This window comes from Lepidochelys olivacea (assembly GCF_965140295.1).
Source record: "Lepidochelys olivacea isolate rLepOli2 genome assembly, chromosome: 1".
NCBI lineage: Eukaryota > Metazoa > Chordata > Testudines > Cheloniidae > Lepidochelys > Lepidochelys olivacea.
Genome location: NC_140411.1, coordinates 189172237 through 189193868, shown reverse-complemented (window position 1 = coordinate 189193868; position 21632 = coordinate 189172237). Strand labels below are relative to the sequence as shown.

General features: G+C 44.7%; 1 protein-coding gene across 3 annotated transcripts in view; it reads right to left on the bottom strand.

Annotated features, from left to right (window-relative positions):
• Window positions 1–21632, bottom strand: part of MPZL1 (myelin protein zero like 1) — a gene marked incomplete at its 5' end in the record, with an annotated part of 58210 nt that overhangs the window by 9214 nt on the left and 27364 nt on the right. The window contains 3 exons of one of the 3 annotated variants that reach the window (XM_084617202.1): window positions 5264–5359; window positions 8146–8219; window positions 12392–12521. In XM_084617202.1, the coding sequence (XP_084473328.1) occupies window positions 8186–8219; window positions 12392–12521 (164 nt within the window). In that variant the 3' untranslated portion in view covers window positions 5264–5359; window positions 8146–8185. Of the gene's footprint in view, window positions 1–5253; window positions 5360–8145; window positions 8220–12391; window positions 12522–21632 lie in introns of those variants that run through there. The other 2 variants (XM_084617201.1, XM_084617200.1) reach the window with 2 other exon arrangements.

Below are 21632 nucleotides of genomic sequence, written 5' to 3'. Positions count from 1 at the left end.
ACGTGCGAGCACTCCATCTATTAGCCCTAGATGATCAGGGATACAATGCCATGCTCCGGTGTCCCTAAACCTCCAATTACCAGAAGCTGGGACTGGACAACAGGAGATGGATCACTTGAAACTGCCCTGTTCTGTTCATTCCCTCTGAAGCATCTGGCCCTGGCCATTGTCAGAGACAGGATCCTGGGCTAGACTGACCATTGGTATGACCCAATATGGCTATTTCTTATGCTAATGTGGAAGTTATTCAGACAACAGAAAATTTTTGCACTCAAGAATGGATGCTTCTCTCTCTCATCCAAATAATGGTGATGGCAAAATAGCCATAACTAGGAGGATGGAGTGAAATACTATGAAACAACTAGGAGGAGGAGGAGGAGGGAGTGGGTACTTGAGACAATACATAGTTTGACATGATGGAACACAGATCTGGGAAGGAAAGGACAGTACAGTGAAAGTGAACTTGAATTATCCAACTGTCTGAACATTTAGAGAACCAGATGCAGAAAACATCTGGATTTCCTGGGTACTGACTGGTAAGGTAGACAGTGGGCTATCCTGAGAGAGCACTTCTACAACGTGAAGTTAGAGTTAGAAATAAACATCCAAAAAAACTAGACAAATGAGGTGCTGTGTACCCACAGCTACCATGTAGATCAATGGAACTGCAGGTGCTCAGCTCCTCTGGAAGTAGGGCCACTCAGATTTGGAAAGTTTTGTATAAGCCCCTAGCCTTTATTGCAACACAGATAACCTTAAAAATGTGAAGAGTTTAAGCCAATGCAATGAGATCTGCACAAGCCCACAGATAGCCTGACACAATAGCTCTCAGCGGTGTGAACTGTCCCATTCATTTAAAGGGCATCAATCCTTAAGTTTGATAACCATTTAAATGTCAACATTCACTTCAATGTAAATCATTTTAACGAACACATTCAAGCAAATGTGTGTCATTTCTGGAGGCAGTGACAAATATTGGGGTAAGAGATGGGGTACAGCTAGTTGCTGTTAGGTTTGCTGAAATAGATGAGGAAAAAGGGGAATTAAGTTCAAAATCCCCTCTGACCTTCTGAAAGAAACTCATCCCTACTGTAATAATTTTATTAAGATGATGTTAAAATAAAAAGAAAATGGTACAGAGTTTAAGCATAGAAGTTTCTGGTTATCAGGGAATAATGTACAGATTATCAAGGGGTGCAAAGTTCGGTTTAGGATCGGGTGGCGTAAGGAATACATAATCTGCAATATCCCCAATTGGGGGTAAAAAGTTAACGGGTCAAAGTATAGACATTGAGATATGAGGATATGTTCTTCATATAATGGCTATGTTCAGATGTGGAGTACAATGAGTGGATACAATGATGAGGATGTACTAAAAGCCTTACTTACCACCCTTAAACCAAACAAAGCCACTTCCCAGAACTTTCTCTACACCTAAAAAGTTCAAGTGTTCCCTACCCAGGTAGCAACACCTCTAGCTTTCCCTTTGGAATGTTAACGATTTCTGTGTCTACACTGCCACTTCAGCTCTAAAACTTTAGTCGTTCAGGGATGTGAAAAAACACCCCCCGAGCAACAAAAGTTTTAGCGCTGAAAAGCACCAGTATAGATAGCGCTCCCGGCGATAAAGCTACTACCCCTCATTTGAGGTGGTTATTTTTTAAATCGCCGGGAGAGCTCTCCCCTGGCGATAGTGTGACTACACTGCCCATGTCACAGCACAGCTGCAGCCGTGCTGTAACCTGGGCAGTGTAGACATACTCATAGTTACTGTTATTGTCAATGTGCTGCAAACTTTTGTAATTTAAAATGTGGGGGCAGAATATTTTGTTAATTTAATTTATAACATGGAATAGTGTACTAACTGTACTAGAGGGGTGAGGAGGAAGAGGAGAGTCCCACAAGACTGAGGTCTCCAGTGTCTTAAATTAGATCTAATATGCCACATGGGACATGGAGCTTTGTAAGACAAGGAATAAGAGCCAGACAAGAGACAGTGGGAAGATAGCAATTTTATCAAACTAGAAAGTGACTCTCTGCAGTGAGAAACACGTCTGAATATATATATATATATATATGTAATTAAGTCCAACACCAATACAGAAAGGCACTTCCTGCCACGAGCTCTTAGAGTACAGTAGACAGACTGAAGGAGAGTAAAACTCGTCCTCAGCTCCCTATTTTAGTCTAAGACAGCGGTTCTCAAACTGTGGGTCGTGAACCCCTTTGAATGGGGTCACCAGGGCTGGCTTAGACTTGCTGGGGCCCAGGGCTGAAGCCTGAGCCCCACTGCCCAGGGCCAAAGCCAAAGCTCGAGGGCTTCAGCCCTGGGTGGCAGGGCTCACATAGCAGGTCCCTTGCCTGGGGCTAAAGCCCTTGAGCTTCAGCTTTAGTCCCCCAGCCCAGAGCGGTGGTGCTCAGGCTTTGTCCTCCCCTGCACCCACTGGGGCTCAGGCAGGCTCATGATTCAGTCCCCCCTCCGGGAGTCATGAAGTAATTTTTGTTGTCAAAAGGGGGTCGCAGTGCAATGAAGTTTGAGAACCCCTAGTCTAAGGGCTTGTCTATACAGGAAAATTGACTGGAATAGCTATTGCAGAATAGATTTCCCCATGGACACTCTGATTCCAGAATAAACTCATCCACATGGGGAGCTATTCCAGAACAGCTATTGTGCTTTAAATTCACACCTTATCTTATTCTGGAATAAATTTCTTGTGTACAAAAGCCTTGGGGGGGAAAAAAACAAAAAAATCAAGAACACCTTTTAATTAACATGTTGTGAAACACTTAGCACCTAGTATAGACATCTTAAACACTCTGGCATTTTTATAGAAGGGTTTGCCTAGATTAAGAGGTCTGAGTAGCTGCTAACCTTTTCTCTAGTGTATCTTTTACCTCCATTTAACTAGTCAAGGTTAAACCTAGAGGAAAGCCTAGACTCACCACAATTGGAAAACATGTTTTCAAATATGTTAAATCCTGTCTACACTAGGTGCTAACCCATTTTAAGCTCCACTTAATGGATTAACTATTGATTTTAAGAATACCTTTTCTCCTAGTCTAGACAAGCTTTTCTTGCTTCATCTCTCTCAAACTATGCCCCTCCTACCACTTTGCTTACCCCAGCTCAAACCAATAGCCTCATGCTTCCCGCCTACCTCCTTGGACAGGGCAGCCCAACATTACTATAAATCTGAAATATTTAATTTTGACTCTAGCTGAAAGGAAAGTTTTATCTTCATTCATCTGTTCTTGGACGCAGTCAAAAAAAAATCTATTAATCTATTAAACTCCATCCAAAGGGAATACAAAGTGATTTTCAAAATTAAGAAACAGTTCTGAAAACTACAAGTATGCTTCCTTTCCAAACACTTACAAGTCCTCCAGCTAACACCATGGCTAAAATTCAAAGTCACCAGAAATACAGATCTATTAAGCCACCTAATCTTCCTTTTCAGAATGTCACACTGTGGCTTTTCATACACGTAGACTGTAAACGCTATGGGCCAGGGACTTTGCCTTCATTCTCCTCTATGAAGTGCTTAGCATTATTAACATAAAAGATTTCATACAGTACGTTTAGAGTGTTCATACAGATCACTCATTTCAATTATTAGGTCTCATTTCTTCAGTCAGCTCCAGTCAGACATCTAGTTATGCATTACAAGGACCTTGTGTACAAGGTACTTGTTTACAGGTTACTTCGGTATAGCTTATATCAGCCACGAGTGTGAATAATCCACACACCTAAGCAACATAAATTACACCAACCTAAGCCCCGGTGCAGACAGCACTATCTTGCGGGAGGGCCCTCTCCTGTTGATATAGCTACCACCTCTCTCCAATTGGCTTAGAGCATCTTCACCAGAAGTGCCTCAGCAGCGCAGCTGTGCTGCTGCAAGTGCTGTAATGTAGATGTAGCAAGGAGTCCTGAACATTCTTGCCAACTCACACCCATATTATATAGTGTCCCTGTTGGAGAGGTTTCTAGGCTTTCCACTCGAGTTTTCCCATAACTCATGAAGGCACTTTTCATTTTCTGTGGGATGATTGTTGAGGTCAGTATCAGATTCTGCCTTCAATTGTTGAGTGGAACCAAAGAGGTTCAAAGCCCCAGGAGGGTGAAATGAACTGTTAGACGTCCACAAGGTTGAATGAACACACAGGAGCCAAAGGCATCATGCTCACAGGCCGACCGTTACTGTTTCGTGCTTCAATTGCATTGACTCACTCTTTCAAACACAGGCCTATTCACCACTTAGGCTACATCCACACTGCGGCTGGAAGGCGCAACTCTGGAAGACGTATGTGCTAGCTCTGCTTGAGCTGACACACTAAAAAGGCAGCGTGGCTGCAACAGTGCGGGCAGCAGCTCGGCTAGCTGCAAGAGTACAACCCTGTCCAAGATCCTAGGTACTTACTCAAACAGCTACCCCAAGCCGTTGCCCATGCTGCCATGGGCTCGTTGCTATTTTTAGAGCACTATCTTAAGCAGAGTTAGCACATATACATCTACCTGAACTGGGAATTACACCTCCCAGCTACTGTGTAGACAGAGTCTTAGGGTGCATCTGCACTAGGAAAAAGAGGTATGTTCTTACCTCATGTTAGTTAACATGGGCTAACTGACATGAGGTAAAATGCTAGTGAAGATAAGGTAGTTTTGTAGTTTTCACATGTAAGAAGATCTTTATTTCAATCTGGGGGGGCATAGATCAGTATTCACATCACACTCCCTGTCAGTACCTGGTCCAAGCCAGGGAAGTTAATGATCCAACCAGCAGATCAAATTCAGGGATGAATCCTGGTCACATGTCACCTTATCATACACAGAGACTATGACCTCCTCAACCTGCTAACAGAAGCGAAAGCAGCAAACTGCCAGGTCTTCACTAGGGTTTTACCTCATGTCAGGTACCACGTTAACTAACACGAGGTAAGAACAAGTCTCTTTCCCATAGAGAGGACAAGGCCAAAGGGGATATATACCTCATTGTCAGTTCATTAACTGCTAGGTTGAATGCCTGCTTTTTGGAAATGCTAAAGCTACTAAGTATAGTTCACAAACCCCAACTACAGCTTTACATCCAATCCCATACAGAGCAGATCCCTTTTCCTTCCAGCTGCCTGAGTACATGGAACAACACAGCCAGCTAATTCACCTCTCCCACCCCACCTTCATCCGCTCTACAGCATGGATCCACCTTTCCCACACCCTGGGAGGTCCGTGCACTGGAGAGTACTGAAATTTACCTGGTGCAATCTGGCGGGCACGTGGTTTACCAAACCCTCTGTGTCGGAGGGTGACTTCCGTGGAGCCTGCTTAACCGGCGACATCAAGCTCTCAGAGGTACTGCAGCTGACGAGGCGGCAGAGCAGAATTTGCAGGACAACATTCAAGAGATACAAACAAAAAACAGGAACAAAAACAAAAGCGAGTGATGGCAGGATGAAGTGGCAGGCCACGCCAAAGTAAAAGTGATCACAATGGGTATTGGAACCAGTTCACACATTCTCCCTGCCTACCCAGTCACTTGTACACTTGTCCTCATACATATCACAGCTATTCTCCTCTACCCAATAAAGCCAGATTAAGCCATAAGAACCTGGGAATGTACTTGCTTGTCCTACATATGAGGCATCAGAGAACATCCAGGTGTGAATACAAACTACTTTCTAACTGCGCATAGGCTAAATAACCCCCTCCCCAGCCCATGTAAGTGAGGACTTCACCATTACTACATCTAGCAACAAGAGTGGCAGGAGCCACCAGCTCTTCCATGCTACATAGATGGCTGCCATATGTCTCCTGGCTAATTCTTTTGTATTTGACTTGTCTAGGGTTCCAGACTAATTCAATCTCTTGTTCTCTGGATGCCAGTTCCTGTAGTAGCTATCATAGTAGTCACAATTGACAGACTGGCTAGGTCGTAATTCCAGGCCCTTATACTTCTAACAGGACAGATCAAAGACATTTCACTTAGAAACTCTGGGAACAGTTTTGGGGAGGAGACGGACAGCTCTAAAGTTAGTTCAGTTAGGTTTCCTTTTCCACCTGCTCCTTTCAATCTCCATAGAAGAGACTGGGGAGAGAAGGTAGAAGGAAACCTCCACATATCTGGGATGGACCTGGGATTAAGGAAACCAACATGAGCAATGGTCCTCTAAAATTTCATTAGGTAACCCCTGGTCCCAGGAGCAGCCTATTCCTCTGAACACTGGCCTCATCTTTCTCCTCTTACCCAAGGATACACTACAGAAACATGCCACTTCTTCCTATACACAAAACAAATATAGGAACTCCCTTTAACACCACTCTTCTGCCCACTAATTAACCCCCCTCTCCCCCACAATGCCCAACCTCTTACACAAACAACACATGCAGCAAATACAAACACATGAATAATGACAATGACATTGAGCAGAATGCAACTCCTCATAGGCCAACCTTTTTGTTATCCAAAGGGTTAATCAAACCTTTAGAGAGCCAGCATCTCAGACACGTAACAGTAAAAAGGGGAATACTGGGAAAGGGGACCTGGAGACCAAGCAGTGAGGAGCTTCTACTCTGGCTGAAACTGACTGAGAGCAGCCCTTTAAGTGGCTAAAATGTGTTACAGTGAATTTCTGGGGTTGACTGAGTATTCCTACAAGTCTGTATTGTACCTAAAGGTCACAATGCAATTTTAAGAAGTTTGTGCACCTGGAGATCATGCAAAAAGATCAGGAGTACTTGTGGCACCTTAGAAAATAACAACTTTATTTGAGCATAAGCTTTTGTGAGCTGCAACCCACTTCATCGGATGCATAGAATGGAACCTATAGTAAGAATATATATATATACACACACACACACATATTACACACATACACGCACACAGAGAACATGAAAAGGTGGAAGTAGCCATACCAACTGTAAGAGGCTAATTAATTAAGATGAGCTATTATCAGCAGGAGAAAAAAAAAATTTTTGTAGTGATAATCAAGATGGCTCATTTAGACAGTTGACAAGAAGGTGTGAGGATACTTAACATGGGGAAATAGATTCAATATGTATAACGACCCAGCCACTCCCAGTCTCTATTCAAACCCAAGTTAATGGTATCTAGTTTGCATATTAATTCAAGCTCAGCAGTTTCTCGCTGGTGTCTGGTTTTGAAGCTTTTCTTTTGCAAAATTGCCACCTTTAAGTCTGTTACTGAGTGGCCAGAGAGGTTGAAGTGTTCTCCTACCGGGTTTTGAACGTTATGATTCCTGAGGTCAGATTTGTGTCCATTTATTCTTTTGCGTAGAGATTGTCCAGTTTGGCCAATGTACACGGCAGAGAGGCATTGCTGGCTCCAACGAAATACTGCTAAGCTTGAGTTAATATGCAAACTAGATACCATTAACTTGGTTTTGAATAGAGACTGGGAGTGGCTGGGTCATTACACATATTGAATCTATTTCCCCATGTTAAGTATCCTCACACCTTCTTGTCAACTGTCTAAATGGGCCATCTTGATTATCGCTACAAAAGTTTTTTTCTCCTGCTGATAATAGCTCATCTTAATTAATTAGCCTCTTACAGTTGGTATGGCTACTTCCACCTTTTCATGTTCTCTGTATATATATCTTCTTACTATATGTTCCATTCTATACATCCGATGAAGTGAGCTGTAGCCCACAAAAGCTTATTCTCAAATAAGTGTGTCAGTCTCTAAGGTGCCACAAGTGCTCCTGTTCTTTTTGCGGATACAGACTAACGCGGCTGCTACTCTGAAACTAGAGATCATGGTGATGGGTGCTTTAGAAATCCATCATTATTGTTGCAAAGAGGAATAGGCACCAGTAATATAGAAGTTTTATTCTCACAGGGAATAACTCTGAATGGTCTAATGTTCTAGTCCACTGGTGAGTCCACGACTAGAAGAGACTGAGGTACACTGTTTGGGATAAGTAGCATCCCCACCCCAATTAGACAGAAGATAATGAAACCCAAGCACCCAATGAAATCCCCTTGCCAACAGTCTGTAACAGGACAATCCAGCACAAGTCACAATGGAGTTATGTTAGCACAGAGCTAGCTGGTTAGACAGCGAGGGAAGAGGAAATGTGTACACATACACACAGCTATTAACAGCAACCACCAATGTGATTAGTTACCATGGTGTCTAGTGGGACTGGAAGAGGAGACCCAGCCCTGTTACATTCCCAATCTGGCGTCTATATCAGGATCTCTGTAAGGAGAGGAAGATAAGCAGGATCCGATCCCAGCACATCAAGGCACAAAGGAAAAAAAACCAAAGTCAGAAGAAGAATGGAGGTTTTGGCATGGCCATGCAGGGGTTCCCACCACCACCCAAATGCCCCCTCCCCACTTTAGCTCAAGACAGAACCATTATCCCAATCTGTGCGTTACACTGCCACAAATTGGGGTAGTTTCATTTAAAAATTAGTCCATGAGCCTTTGGTAGTGACATTAATAGCAATCACAGCACATCTGGCCCTCCCCTTAACCAACACATGCAGGGCTGGTATGGTCAGTGAAAGCAGTATTAAGTTAAAAGATGACTTTGCTGGAAGGCAACCTATAATTGTTAAATCTATTCGAATTTACAATGCACAAATATTACTGACCCAACCCTGGCACCTGCACTGGCATCCCTCACCTGGAAAACACTAGAGTGGAACAACCTGAAGCAAGGCATTTGAATCTTGATATAAGCACCTTTGATGAGTGTCAGTGCATGGTTCCTTTAGTTATGGGGAAAACACACACAGCAAGGAAGCCAGGCTTTCCACACTGAACTCTGAGCACACACAGCTGATTTCACTTCACTCAGTCTTACCATTAGACTCTAATGAACCCATTTTCTCCAAGGTCTCCAGCTGGGAACAGGGTGGGGTGGGGAAGAGTTCTTTAGACACTGTCACCGTTCAAATTAATTGCACCTCTGACCCCGATGGTCTCCTTGAGGGCACGCAACTTAGGTCTCAGGCCTGTAGCTGCTGCCTTTGTCAGAGCAGAATCCCATGAGTCTCTCACTACAGACTGGAGTCCTTGGCTGCAGACTCCTACAAGTCACTGTGATCACCTCAGTAGGTCTGATTTCAGTTCAGCACCTGATGTTCTGTTCTCTCAGGGGCAGCGTTAGGGTTATCCAGTGACCAGCCAGCTTTCAGAAAGCAACTTACTATCTATTTAGAACAAAAGTATTCGAGAGAAAACATCTTAAACAACTCACATACATACCTAACTCAGTAGGTGGTCACCCATCTTCCTCACGGGAGGCCAACACTGGGAGGTCTAATACACTTCAGGTCCTCCTGCAGGGCCTGTTTGTTGGCCACAGTGTCATGCCAGTCAGTTCCTAGATAGGGTCTCTCACCACAGGCCAGAGCTGTTATTTTATATAGTTTCAAGTCCTTTGTCTGCTAAGGCCTACGTGCAGTTGTTTGGGGTGTAAACCCATCAGCATGAACACTGTATGCCCCAAACAAGTTAGTCGTGTGACTTCCTCCCTCTGGAGACTAAGCCACAGAGTTAACTCTAAGGTTAAGATATAGACAACCTTTCCAGGACTGCACTGGGCCTCTGCAGACAGACTAGGCAATTCCAGAAACATGATCCAGTTTGTACTGCTTTTCACCATTCACCCAGGGGTCCCTCTGAAGTGGCCTCCCTCCCAGTAGAGCTGGATCGCTATCTAGGCCTGATCCCCAGATTCTGAGCCCACTGCTCAGCACATTAGCCTGTTAGGCTAATGAATATGCAAACAGCCTCCATTTTCCAGCTGCGGTCCCCAGACCTGCTCTCCTAATTTGGGTTGCAACCTCAGCATAGTTCATAGCCTCTTTTCAACACCCTGGAACTTTTTCCTATACACTTCAAGTGTCCGTTTAAACTTCAGCAGTAACACATGCTTATATTGCTTATAGTTTCTATAGTCCTCTCTGGCCACATAGATGAAAGCTTTAAGGTCTTCCCTGTCAGCAGTGAAGCCAGACACTACCATATCCTCACACCCACCCTGTTCAATTCACAACTCTTTTCAAAAGCATTTAAAAATATACCTATTCCTAAAGCAAGGGAACAATTTGGAGTCTATGCCTTCAGAGGAACCAAATATATAGGATCTGTCTCCACCTCCTGTGTCAGGGAGTGCTCAGCACTTTCTCTCCAATTCAAGCTCCAGCTGGCTCTCCTTTTCTCTTTCCTGCTACTGCTTATCCCTCTCTCCTTGCTCACACTGGTGCTGTTTGTCTTTGTGCTGGTGCTGCTGTTCCTGGTCCACGGTCCACAAGTCTCTGGGTTTCCAAGCGCAGCCTGCCTCTCGCAAGCTGCAGTTTTTTCGCTTCAAACTGCAAGCTGTTCCATATCGACCGCTGAAGTACTGAATTCAGTCTGGATGAAGCACAGTTGCTGCCTGTGATCCTCCTCTTCTCCACTTCCTACTAGGAAGCAGTCTCCAAGGTCTCCCTCGACCTCTGCCATCTCTCCCTGAGACCTGGGTGCACTTGCGGCCTTGAAATATCATTTCTGGGCCTCAGACTATGGCAGGTCAATCAGCTGTGCCTTTATCAGCTCTTGAGTTTAACTGCTTCTGCATAATTCCACCAGCTGATTTTTCCTAGTTGCTCATAACTCATCTTTCTTGGTTTTATCTCTTTCCCTGAATGACTGACTTTTCTCGGTGCTTCTTTCTACAATACTTGTTTTCACTGCTGTTGGTACTGTTGGAAATTTACCACTGTCATAGATCCCACACCTACCACCACCACATATGGCACAGTTCCAGAGGTAACTGCACCTCTGACCCCATCATGGTCTCCTTGAGGTTCTCGTGCTTAGGTTTCAGCTTTGAGCCTTCTGCGCTCACCTTCCTTGGGGTGGAATCCTGTGATTCTCTCCCTCTAGACTGGGGTCTTCGGCTGCAGACCCCTGAAAGTCACTATGATCGCCTCAGCAGGTCTGACTTCAGCACCTGCAGTTCTCTTCTCTCAGGAACAGCAACAGGGTTATTGAGTGACCCAGTCAGCTTTCATAAAGCAAAGTACTATTTATTCAAAGCAAAAGCATTTCAGAGAAAACATAATAAAAAGCTTATACACAAGCCTAGCTTACCAGGCGGTCGCCCACCTTCCACATGGAGAACCTAGTTGGTCTAATACACTTCAGGTCCTCCCACAGGATCTGTTTCTGTGTTGGTCACAGACCCAGATCAGGATCTGTTATTTTATAGTTTCCAGGCCATGACTTACAAAGGCCTTTGAACCAGTTCAAACCAGCCTGTACGTTTTTCCCCAGGGGGTAAAATTTAGACTTGCAACCTGCATTGTTTCAGTATTGGGAATTTTCATTAATTGCTCTCCTGGTGTCCTTAGTTCCTGCAGGAATCATTCTCTGTCTTACCCATGTATTGCTAGCAATACAACCACTAACAAAAAGAGCAGGGCAAAACTCAATTTCCATTCCTCTGAAAAATTGGACATTTTGAAATGTTTTCTTTCCAAATCGAATTAAAACAGTTTCAAAAAGTTTCCTGAGAAACAGAACTTCTAAAAAATGTTTTGGATACTGTGTTTCATTTAATGAGTTCCTCATTTTTATATTCTTATGTTTCATGTTAGTAGTACCATACAATGCACACTACTGACATGTTATAATATAACAAATTTAAAACAGAATATTTCAACTATTTTATTTTTAAAGATCACTGAGGGCAGATGTTGTTTAGTATGGATTGAAATATCAAAGTGTCTCCTGTTTGCACCGTAATGAAACCACTTGAGGGTCGATTTGTCCTTTAAAACAGCAGTTCTCAAACTTCATTGTACCGCAACCCCCTTCTCACAACAAAAACTATTACATGACCCCAGAAGGGGGGGACCAATGCCCGAGCATGCCCGAGCCCCACCCTTGAGTGGGGGAGCCAAAGCCCAAGCCCCAGGCAGGGTGGACCAAAGCCGAAGCCCAAGGGTTTCAGTCCCAGGTAGGGGGCCTGTAACCTGAGCCCCGACGCCCAGGACTGAAGCCCTCAGGTTTCAGCCCTGGGTGGTGGGGCTTGGGCCCCAGCAAGTCTAAGCCAGCCCTGGCGACCCCATTAAAATAGGGTCACGACCCATTTTGGGATCCCAACCCACAGTTTGAGAGCCACTGCTTTAAAGAGTATTACAAAGAAAGATACCAATAATAATGCATAAACCTAGAGAGCACTGGTAGGAATGACAGTTCCCCAACTATCAGACTACTGCTCCTCTTGGTACTACATCCCTTTGGGGAGGTCACGATGGCCAGCTGAAGACAGGACTTGGCTGAAATGACTCCTGCCTCATCTCAACCACTTGTGGTCCTTTCACTCTTCCCTCACTTCCCCCCAACACTGGTAAAAAGAGTGTGATCTCTTACCCAGAGTAATGCTTTTTAGAGTTCTTCTTTCTGACGACACATACGATAACAGCGATGAGCACCAAGACAACTAGAGTCACACCAATGGCTATTGCTACCACCACGCCAGTGGAGAACGCAGGCAGATTGTCTGGGGGGAAAAAAGATTCAACACTTTGCTTCATTCTCTAGTTAGCAAAAATGTGAACCACAAAAAGCCTCCTTCCTCCCTTAGATCCTTTCAGAGCAGGAGGAAGTCAACTGTCACATCGTACCCTGGCCAGTCATGAAACGGTTTTTCAAAGCCTCTCTGATGCGCAGCACGCCTAGCTGTGCTCTTCTAATTGCCCTGGTCTCTGGCTGTTCAAAACTGGCCATCAGGCAATTTGCCTCAACCTCCCACCCCGCCATAAACGTCTCCCCCTAACTCTCACAGATATTATGGAGCACACAGCAAGTAGCAATAACAATGGGAATGTTGGTTGCAATGAGGTCTAACTCAGTCAGCAAACAGCGCCAGTGAGCTTTTAAACGTCCAAAGGCACATTCTACCACCATTCTGCACTTGTTCAGCCTGTAGTTGAACTGCTCCTTACTACTGTCCAGGCTGCCTGTGTACGGCTTCATGAGTCATGGGAGCAAGGGGTAGGCTGGGTCCCCAAGGATAACTATTGGCATTTCAACATCCCCAATGGTAATTTTCTGGTCTAGGAAGTAAGTCCCTTCTTGCAGCTGTTCAAACAACCCGGAGTTCCTAAAGATGCGAGTGTCATGCACCTTTCCCAGCCATCCCACGTTGATGTTGGTGAAATGTCCCTTGTGATCCACCAGTGCTTGCAGCACCATTTAGAAGTACCCATTGTGGTTTATATACTCATTGGCAAGGTGGTCCGGTGCCAAGATAGGGATATGCGTTCCGTCTATCGCCTCACCACAGTCAGGGAACCCCATTGCAGCAAAGCCATCCACTATGACCTCCACATTTCTCAGAGTCACTACCCGTTAGCAGAAGGTCACAAATTGCCTTGGCTACTGGAATCACAGCAGCCCCCACAGTAGATTTGCCCACTCCAAATTGATTCCCGACTGACCAGTAGCAGTCAGGCATTGCAAGCTTCCACAGGGTTATCGCCACTCACTTCTTAACTGTCAGGGCAGGTCTCATCTTGGTATTCCTGTGCTTCAGGGCGGGGGAAGTAACTCAAAGTTCCATGTTTCAGAGTAACAGCCGTGTTAGTCTGTATTCGCAAAAAGAAAAGGAGTACTTGTGGCACCTTAGAGACTAACCAATTTATTGGTTAGTCTCTAAGGTGCCACAAGTACTCCTTTTCTTTTTTCAAAATTCCATGAAAGTGGCCTTATGAATACAAAAGTTTTGCAGCCACTGAGAATCATCCCATACCTCCAACACTATGCGGTCCCACCAGTCTGTGCTTGTTTGCAGGGCCCAGAGCCCAGAATCGGTGTTCCACTGTATCAACCTGCCCCACTGCCATCATGATGTCCCAATTGCCAGATCCCGTGCTTTCAGGAACGTCTGTGTCCATGTCCTCCTCACAATCGTCCTCATGCTGGCGTCTCCTCGCCAGGTGCTGCACATACTGCAGGATAATGTGCGAGGTGTTTACAATGCTCACAACAGCAGTGCTGAGCCAAGCGGGCTCCATGCTTGCCGTGTTATGGCGTCTGCATGGGTAACCCAGGAAAACAGACACAAAACGATTGTTTGCCGTTGCTTTCAAGGAGGAAGGGGAGACTGACGACATGTACCAAAAACCACCGGTGACAATGTTTTCGCCCCATCAGGCATTGGGAGCTTAACCCAGAATTCCAATGGGCAGCGGGGACTGTGGGATAGCTACCCACAGTGCACCACTCCATGAGTCGATGTTAGCCACGGTATTGAGGACGCACTCCACCGACCTACTGCGCTTAGTGGGGACATACACAATCAACTGTATAAAACAGCTTTCTAAAGATTGACTTCTATAAAATCGACCTAACTTCATAGTGTAGACATACCCTGAGTGCATTAACTATACCATTGCTGTTTGGAAAAGCTATCATACATAATTGCAAGGTTTTCCATACCCTTCACTTGTTTCAAGGTCTCCAATTAAAGCTATAAGAGTTTGAACGAGACAATCCAGGGTTGCATTTACTTTAGATAACAGCACCACTGCAACTGGCCCCAGGTACAGTTAAACTACTCAGGTTTCAAGGGTGCAGAGCATTTGCATTAGGCATTTGTTTCAGCCTGCTCATGATGTACTATGTCCACATAAGGCATTCCCACAGCAAGCACTGTAGGTTATATAGATTGCTGTACCCTAGACTACTGCAAATGCCCAGTACAGCTCCCTGTGCAAATGCACGAAGTTTATGGAATATTTGCGCATTTTGTCCTTTCCACATTTTGTTTTGCCCCTTACTTCCTGCGTGAGCTGCCCACTCATTGTCAGGGCTCTGTCATCACTCTAGCGGATGTCATGATGAGGCACCTTTTCCTTCTGCACCCAGTGCCAGAGGCACTGGTAGTTATTACAGTGGGCACCCTGCTTTTTTGGGCAGGTGGGGTCTGTGCAGAAACCAGTGATAAGCAGCTTTTTATTCTCCCCATCTTTTAGTTTTAATTTTGTTTGTTTTTGTTTTGCAGCTGAACTACTTCCCCTCCGTTTCCCTTTAGGAACTCGAAATGAACAGGAGCCATCTGCCCCTGGTCTGCAGGCAGGATATCCCCTCTAGGCCGTTCTATGTGATCCATTCCCCACTTAAGGAAGAGGAGCCCCAGCGGATGCATCACTTCTCACAGGCAGAAGGGAGAGATGCTTGAGCACCATGCAGAGATAAGTGGAATTACTGTGGTGTATATGGGAGCCAACAGTCACTTTAAGAAAAGGAGTACCTCGGGGCACCTTACAGACTAACAAATTTATTTGAGCATAAGATGAAGTGAGCTGTAGCTCACGAAAGCTTATGCTCAAATAAATTTGTTAGTCTCTAAGGTGCCACAAGTACTCCTTTTCTTTTTGCGGATACAGACTAACACGGCTGCTACTCTGAAAATAGTCACTTTGTTTTTGTTTTCACATCTGAGAGTGGGAGATGCTGCTGAAATAGCACCCAGACAGTCCTGGCATCCCGCAGTAAAGCACAGAGATGCAGGAAGACGTGCCTCTGTATGTCTGCTAACCCACCACTGATTGTCTTGTGTAATTCAGGAAAATCCCAAAGAACCATGTTTTAAAATATTTAAAAAGTTATTTCTCATTATACTTGTGTGCTTTGTGAGAGTGATATCAAAACACATTTTTTTAAATTGATCAGTATGGATATCAAGCTTGTCATGATGCTCTGGATTTTTATTCCTTAGGGTAAAGGCTGGAGCACTACTTCAAGATCTATAGGTTTTATTAGCCAGAACAGAATTTTTAAAAATTGGTTACAGAAAGCAAGATGCTAGTTTTTACGAAATCTAAAAGAATTACTTTAACAGGAATGTTAAAATCTATCAAATGCATCTGAGACTTATGACAGTCTTCTACAGGTAAGCTACCTTCATTCCACTATATTTGGGGCATGTGGTTTGAGTACCAACACAGGACTATAAATCCTTATCAACTTGTCAATTAAACAACTGGTTGAACTGCAATATTGGTGCAATTGCCTATAACTCAAGCCTAAATTTAAAACACACTTTGCTTTACGAAGTTGTCAATTTAATTCAAATGTTACCCTTCCTAATGATACTCCTAGCTAAGGCCTGGTCTACACTACACGGTTTGGTCGAATTTAGCTGCGTTAGGTTAATTTAAAAATGACTGCGTCCACACAACCAACCCCGTTCCGTCGACCTAAAGGGCTCTTAAAATTGACTTCTGTACTCCTCCCCAACGAGGGGAGTAGCACTAAAATCGACCTTGCTGCGTCGAATTTGGGATAGTGCAGACGCAAATCGACAATCGCAAATGGCCTCCAGGACCTATCCCAGAGTGCTCCATTGTGACCGCTCTGGACAGTACTCCAATGCACTAGCCAGGTACACAGGACAAGCCCTGGGAACTTTTGAATTTCATTTCCTGTTTGGTCAGCACGGCGAACTCAGCAGCACAGGGGACCATGCAGTCCCCCCAGAATTGTACAGTGTAGAATGTTTCTACGCTCACCTATCATCTCCATCCCTGATGTTATCGCAGATTAGAAGGCAAAAAAAAACAACACATTCACGATCATGTTTTCCAAGCTCATGCAGTCCTCTCACACTGATAAGGCACAGCCTAATGCATGGAGGCATTCAGTGGCAGAGGCCAGGAAAGAATTAAGTGAGTGCGAAGAATGGAGGCAGGACGCGATGCTGAGGCTAATCGGGGAGCAAACAGACATGATAAACGTCTGTTGGAGCTCCAGGAAAGCCAACAAGAGCACAGACCCCCGCTGCACCCACTGTATAAGCACCTACCCTCCTCCCTATGTTCCATAGCCTCCTCACCCAGACGCCCAAGAACGCAGGGGGGGGAAGGCTCCGGGCACCCAGCCACTCCCCTCCAGAGGATGGCTGAAGCAACAGAAGGCTGTCATTCAAACAGTTTGATTTTTAGTGTGGCTACAATAAGCAACATGGCCTTGTCCTTCCATCCACCCCACCCAGGCTATCTTGTCCATTATCTTTTTTTTTAAATTAAGAAAGCATGGTTTCAAAACAACAGTTACTTTATTTCTGAAGGGGGAGGGTGTTTGGCTTACAGGGAATTAAAATCAACAAAGTAGGCAGGTTTGCATTAAGGAGAAATACACACAACTGTCACACTGAAGCCTGGCCAGTCATGAAACTGGTTTTCAAAGCCTCTCTGATATGCAGCACGCCTTGCTGTGCTCTTCTAATCGCCCTGGTGTCTGGCTGCTCAAAATCAGCCAGGCGATTTGCCTCAACCTCCCACCCCACCAAAAACGTCTCCCCCTTACTCTCTCAGATATTATGGAGCACACAGCAAACAGCAATAACAAGGGGAACGTTGGTTGCGCTGAGGTTTGACCTAGTCAGCAAACAGCGCCAGCAAACTTTTAAATGTCCAAAGGCACATTCTACCACCATTCTGCACTTGCTCAGCCTATAGCTGAACTGCTCCTTACTACTGTCCAGTCTTCATGAGCCATGGGTAGGCTGGGGTAGGTACGACCGTGCAGTGCTGCCAGCTGGAAGAGCAGCCTGAGGCAGAAGCCTCCAGCTCGCATGATATTCCAGGTAGGACTGAATCTCCATGAGACGAAACTTAAATAAGAGAATGACCTGAAGTCTCTGGCTCCCATTTCGTGCTCTAAGAGGAGGACAGCCATGTCTGTCCAGGCGCCCCTGATCGATCTCACTGAGGTCTGCCAGGAGCACCCAGGAGATGTACGACGGCTATCCGTCCTACTGCACCATCTGCTGCGAAGGTAAGGCGCTGCTGCTGTGCAGCAATGCAGTACCACGTCTGCCAGCAGCACCCAGGAGACGTATGGTGACTCTGAGCTAAGCGGGCTCCATGCTTGCCGTGGTATAGCATCTGCATGGGTAACCCAGGAAAAAAGACGCGAAATGATAGTCTGCCGTTGCTTTCACGGAGGGTAGGAGGGAGGGGCCTGACGCCACGTACCCAAGACCACCCCCGACAATGTTTTTGCCCCGTCAGGCATTGGGAGCTTAACCCAGAATTCCAATGGGCAGCGGAGACTGCGGGAACTGTGGGATAGCTACCCACAGTGCACCGCTCTGTAAGTCGATGCTAGCCACAATAGTGAGGACGCACTCTGCCAACTTAATGCGCTTAGTGTGGACATACACAATCGACGGTATAAAATCGGTTTCTAAAAATTGACTTCTATAAAATTGACCTAATTTCGTAGTGTAGACATACCTTAAGATGCAATTTACTCCCAAATATGCCAGTAACAATTGAAAACTATTCCTAATTCATCTCAAATTTACCAGTATTGTAGACTTTTATGCCACAATAGCCAAGTTTTCAAACAATGGTAAAATTATTTTACTGACAAGCCAAAGAGTTTCTCCCTCCTAACGGAGAACTTGAGAGCTTGAAACCACAAGATGCGTCACTTCTAGATTGATACTATTCAGGGACTTTCTGTCCCAAGAGCAAACCTTGTTGTGACCAGTTTCCTGTTAGAGTAAGGCTAAATATATGCAGCAAGTTCTTTAAACCTTAGCTCTCAGTTACTTATTTAGTATTATTTCTAAAGAACCATGGTTAAGCTTGTAACTGAAACAAAATGTATAATGCATACCTGTAAGTCACTTACAGAACTGACTCAGCTACATGCTGTATGCAGTGTTGCAGCTTTACTGGTTTCAAGATGTTAGAGAGACAAGGTGTGTGAGGTAATATATTTTACTGGACCAAATTCTTTGGGGAGGGGGGGAGGGAGGGAGAGAGAGAGAGGAGTCCTGAAGAAGAGCTCTGAATAGCTCAAAAACTTCTCTCTCACCAACAGAAGTTGATCCAAAAGCTTTTGAGCTACACAGTGCTCTTCTTCAGGACCTCTCTCTCTCTCTCTCTCTCACCAAAAGAAGTTGATCCAATAAAAGATATTACTTCATCCACTTTGTCTCTCAGATACATGCTTTGGGAAGTACTTAACTGGGTTATATTAAGTTATCACATGGCAAAATATGCATAAAAATCTATTTATCAGGTGAAATGGATACAAAGGTATCAACATTTGCAAACATCTCAACATTTGCAAGAACTAATTTCTTAAGATAGAACATTCAGGTAGTTAATTTCAACGAAGGTGTTCTGACAGCTATAGCTGGTTCTTTTCCCGGATTTCATTGTCTCCCAAAGACTTTAAAGAAACAGATAATATGGTATATGTCTTAGGATAAGATAAGGTGTTGGGGGATAGGGAGACCCTTCAATAGGCAGCTAGTGGACTGTCTCTTTTTGTCGAGATACCTCAGCCTCAAGGATCAAATAACTGAACATAAAAAAGGCCTCTTAGCCATTACCAATGGTCTGTCTAACCTGTTCTTGGCAAAGCCCATGTGAGCCAATCAGAAAGTTACCTCCTGCTTCTGACAAAGACTTGCAGTGTTCCGTTTAGAATACAAGTGTCTTATGTCACCTTCTCACCATCCAGTGAGAAAAGTTGTCCCTTGAATTCCTGCAATAGTTTATTGCTGTTTTGTCCATGGAAAATTCAATGATCTTTGAAGTGGAAAAAAATGGCTTGCATGGTTTACAAACATCTTTTTGGAGTGATATCTGTTGCAGACAAAGGAACTGCACACCTTTGTCTCAGCTCCTGATTATTCTTAATTTCAGGTGTAAACTTAAAATTGCTTTTGTACACTAAGCTGTTTGTGTAACTGTTTACCAGCCGATGACTATTCTGTGACCACATAGGCATTCGCTGTTCAGTGCTTCTTCAAAGGTTTTGCATTATAGTCAATGTATCACAAAAAAATTGTAATACCTCTGTTAGTGACCAGTTACATATATGTTCTTAGTGAAGACCTGCCTCTTTTTGTTTAAGGTTGCCATGGTAACAAAGCTCTTTCAGACTTGAAGGAATCCAATTTAGGTAGCTTAAGAGTTATTATATCTTTTAAAAAAAACCTATAAATTATCAAACTGATCTATTTTATATAGACTTTGAATTGCCGAGTACCTTAGAGGAGAGAAAGGCCTTGCCTGCATAAAAAGTTGCACTGATTTAAATAAATGTGTTTCTGTAAAAGTGATTTAGTTAAACTGGTATAAACCCCAGTTAATTTACTAAACTAAGCTAAATTGATATAAGCCTCTCAAATCAAGAGGGGTTTGCACAGAGAGGTTTGCACTAACGTAGCTACCCCCAAAAACTGACCATTAAACCTGTGAATCTTGTGTACAGACATGATCTATAATCATGGATATGCATATCAATGCTATCATTAATTAATTCCATATTGATCTGTCCTCACTTGTTGATCTGGGGATACGGACATCACGAGGGCTGGTGATATCTGTACTGTAGGGATGGGCAAGAAAACACCCAGGCACTGCCGAGGCTGCTATCCAGCTTGCCTAGTATTAGGTGAGGTGTTCAGTGGCCAGGCAGAACCAAGAGCATCACTAGTAGTAGTAGCTGAATGCCCGTGGACTTGCAGAGATGTAATTCATAAAGTTGTGCATAAAATGCCAAAAATGTCTGAATTCCAGTGATGACTGAACCTGGTGATATTCTGAACAAAGGGTATGTCTACACTACGAAATTAGTTAGTTAAATTAGAAGTTGGTTTTTTAGAAATCGTTTTTATATATTCGAGTGCGTGTGTCCCCACAGAAAATGCTCTAAGTGCATTAACTCGGCGGAGTGCTTCCACAGTACCGAGGCAAGCGTCGACTTCTGGAGTGTTGCACTGTGGGTAGCTATCCCACAGTTCCCGCAGTCTCCGCTGCCCATTGGAATTCTGGGTTGAGATCCCAATGCCTGATGGGGCTAAAACATTGTCGCGGGTGGTTCTGGGTACATATCCTCAGGCCCCCATTCCCTCCCTCCCTCCCTCCGTGAAAGCAGCAGCAGACAATCGTTTCGCACCTTTTTTCTTGAGTTACCTGTCTAGACGCCATACCACGGCAAGCATGGAGCCCACTCAGGTAACCGTCACTGTATGTCTCCTGGGTGCCGGCAGACGTGGTACTGCATTGCTACACAGCAGCAGCAACCCCTTGCCTTGTGGCAGCAGATGGCACAGTAGGACTGGTAGCCGTCATCGTCATGTCCGAGGTGCTCCTGGCCACGTCGGCCAGGAGCACCTGGGCAGACCTGGGTACAGGGACTACATTAGAAGTGACTTGACCAGGTCATTCTCTTTAATCCTGCAGTCAGTCCTATTGAACCATCTTATGGTGAGCAGGCAGGCGATACGGATTGCTAGCAGTCCTATTGTACCATCTTCTGCCGGGCAGGCAAGAGATGAGGATGGCTAGCAGTCCTTCTGTACCATCTGCTGCCAGCCAAAGATGTAAAAGATAGATGGAATGGATCAAAACAAGAAATAGACCAGATCTGTTTTGTACTCATTTGCTTCCCCCCGCCGCCCCCATCTAAGGGACTCATTCCTCTAGGTCACACTGCAGTCACTCACAGAGGAGGTGCAGCGAGGTAAATCTAGCCACGTATAAATCAGAGGCCAGACCAACCTGCTTGTTCCAATAAGAACAATTACTTCGGTGCACCATTTCTTATTGGAACCTTCCGTGAAGCCCTGCCTGAAATA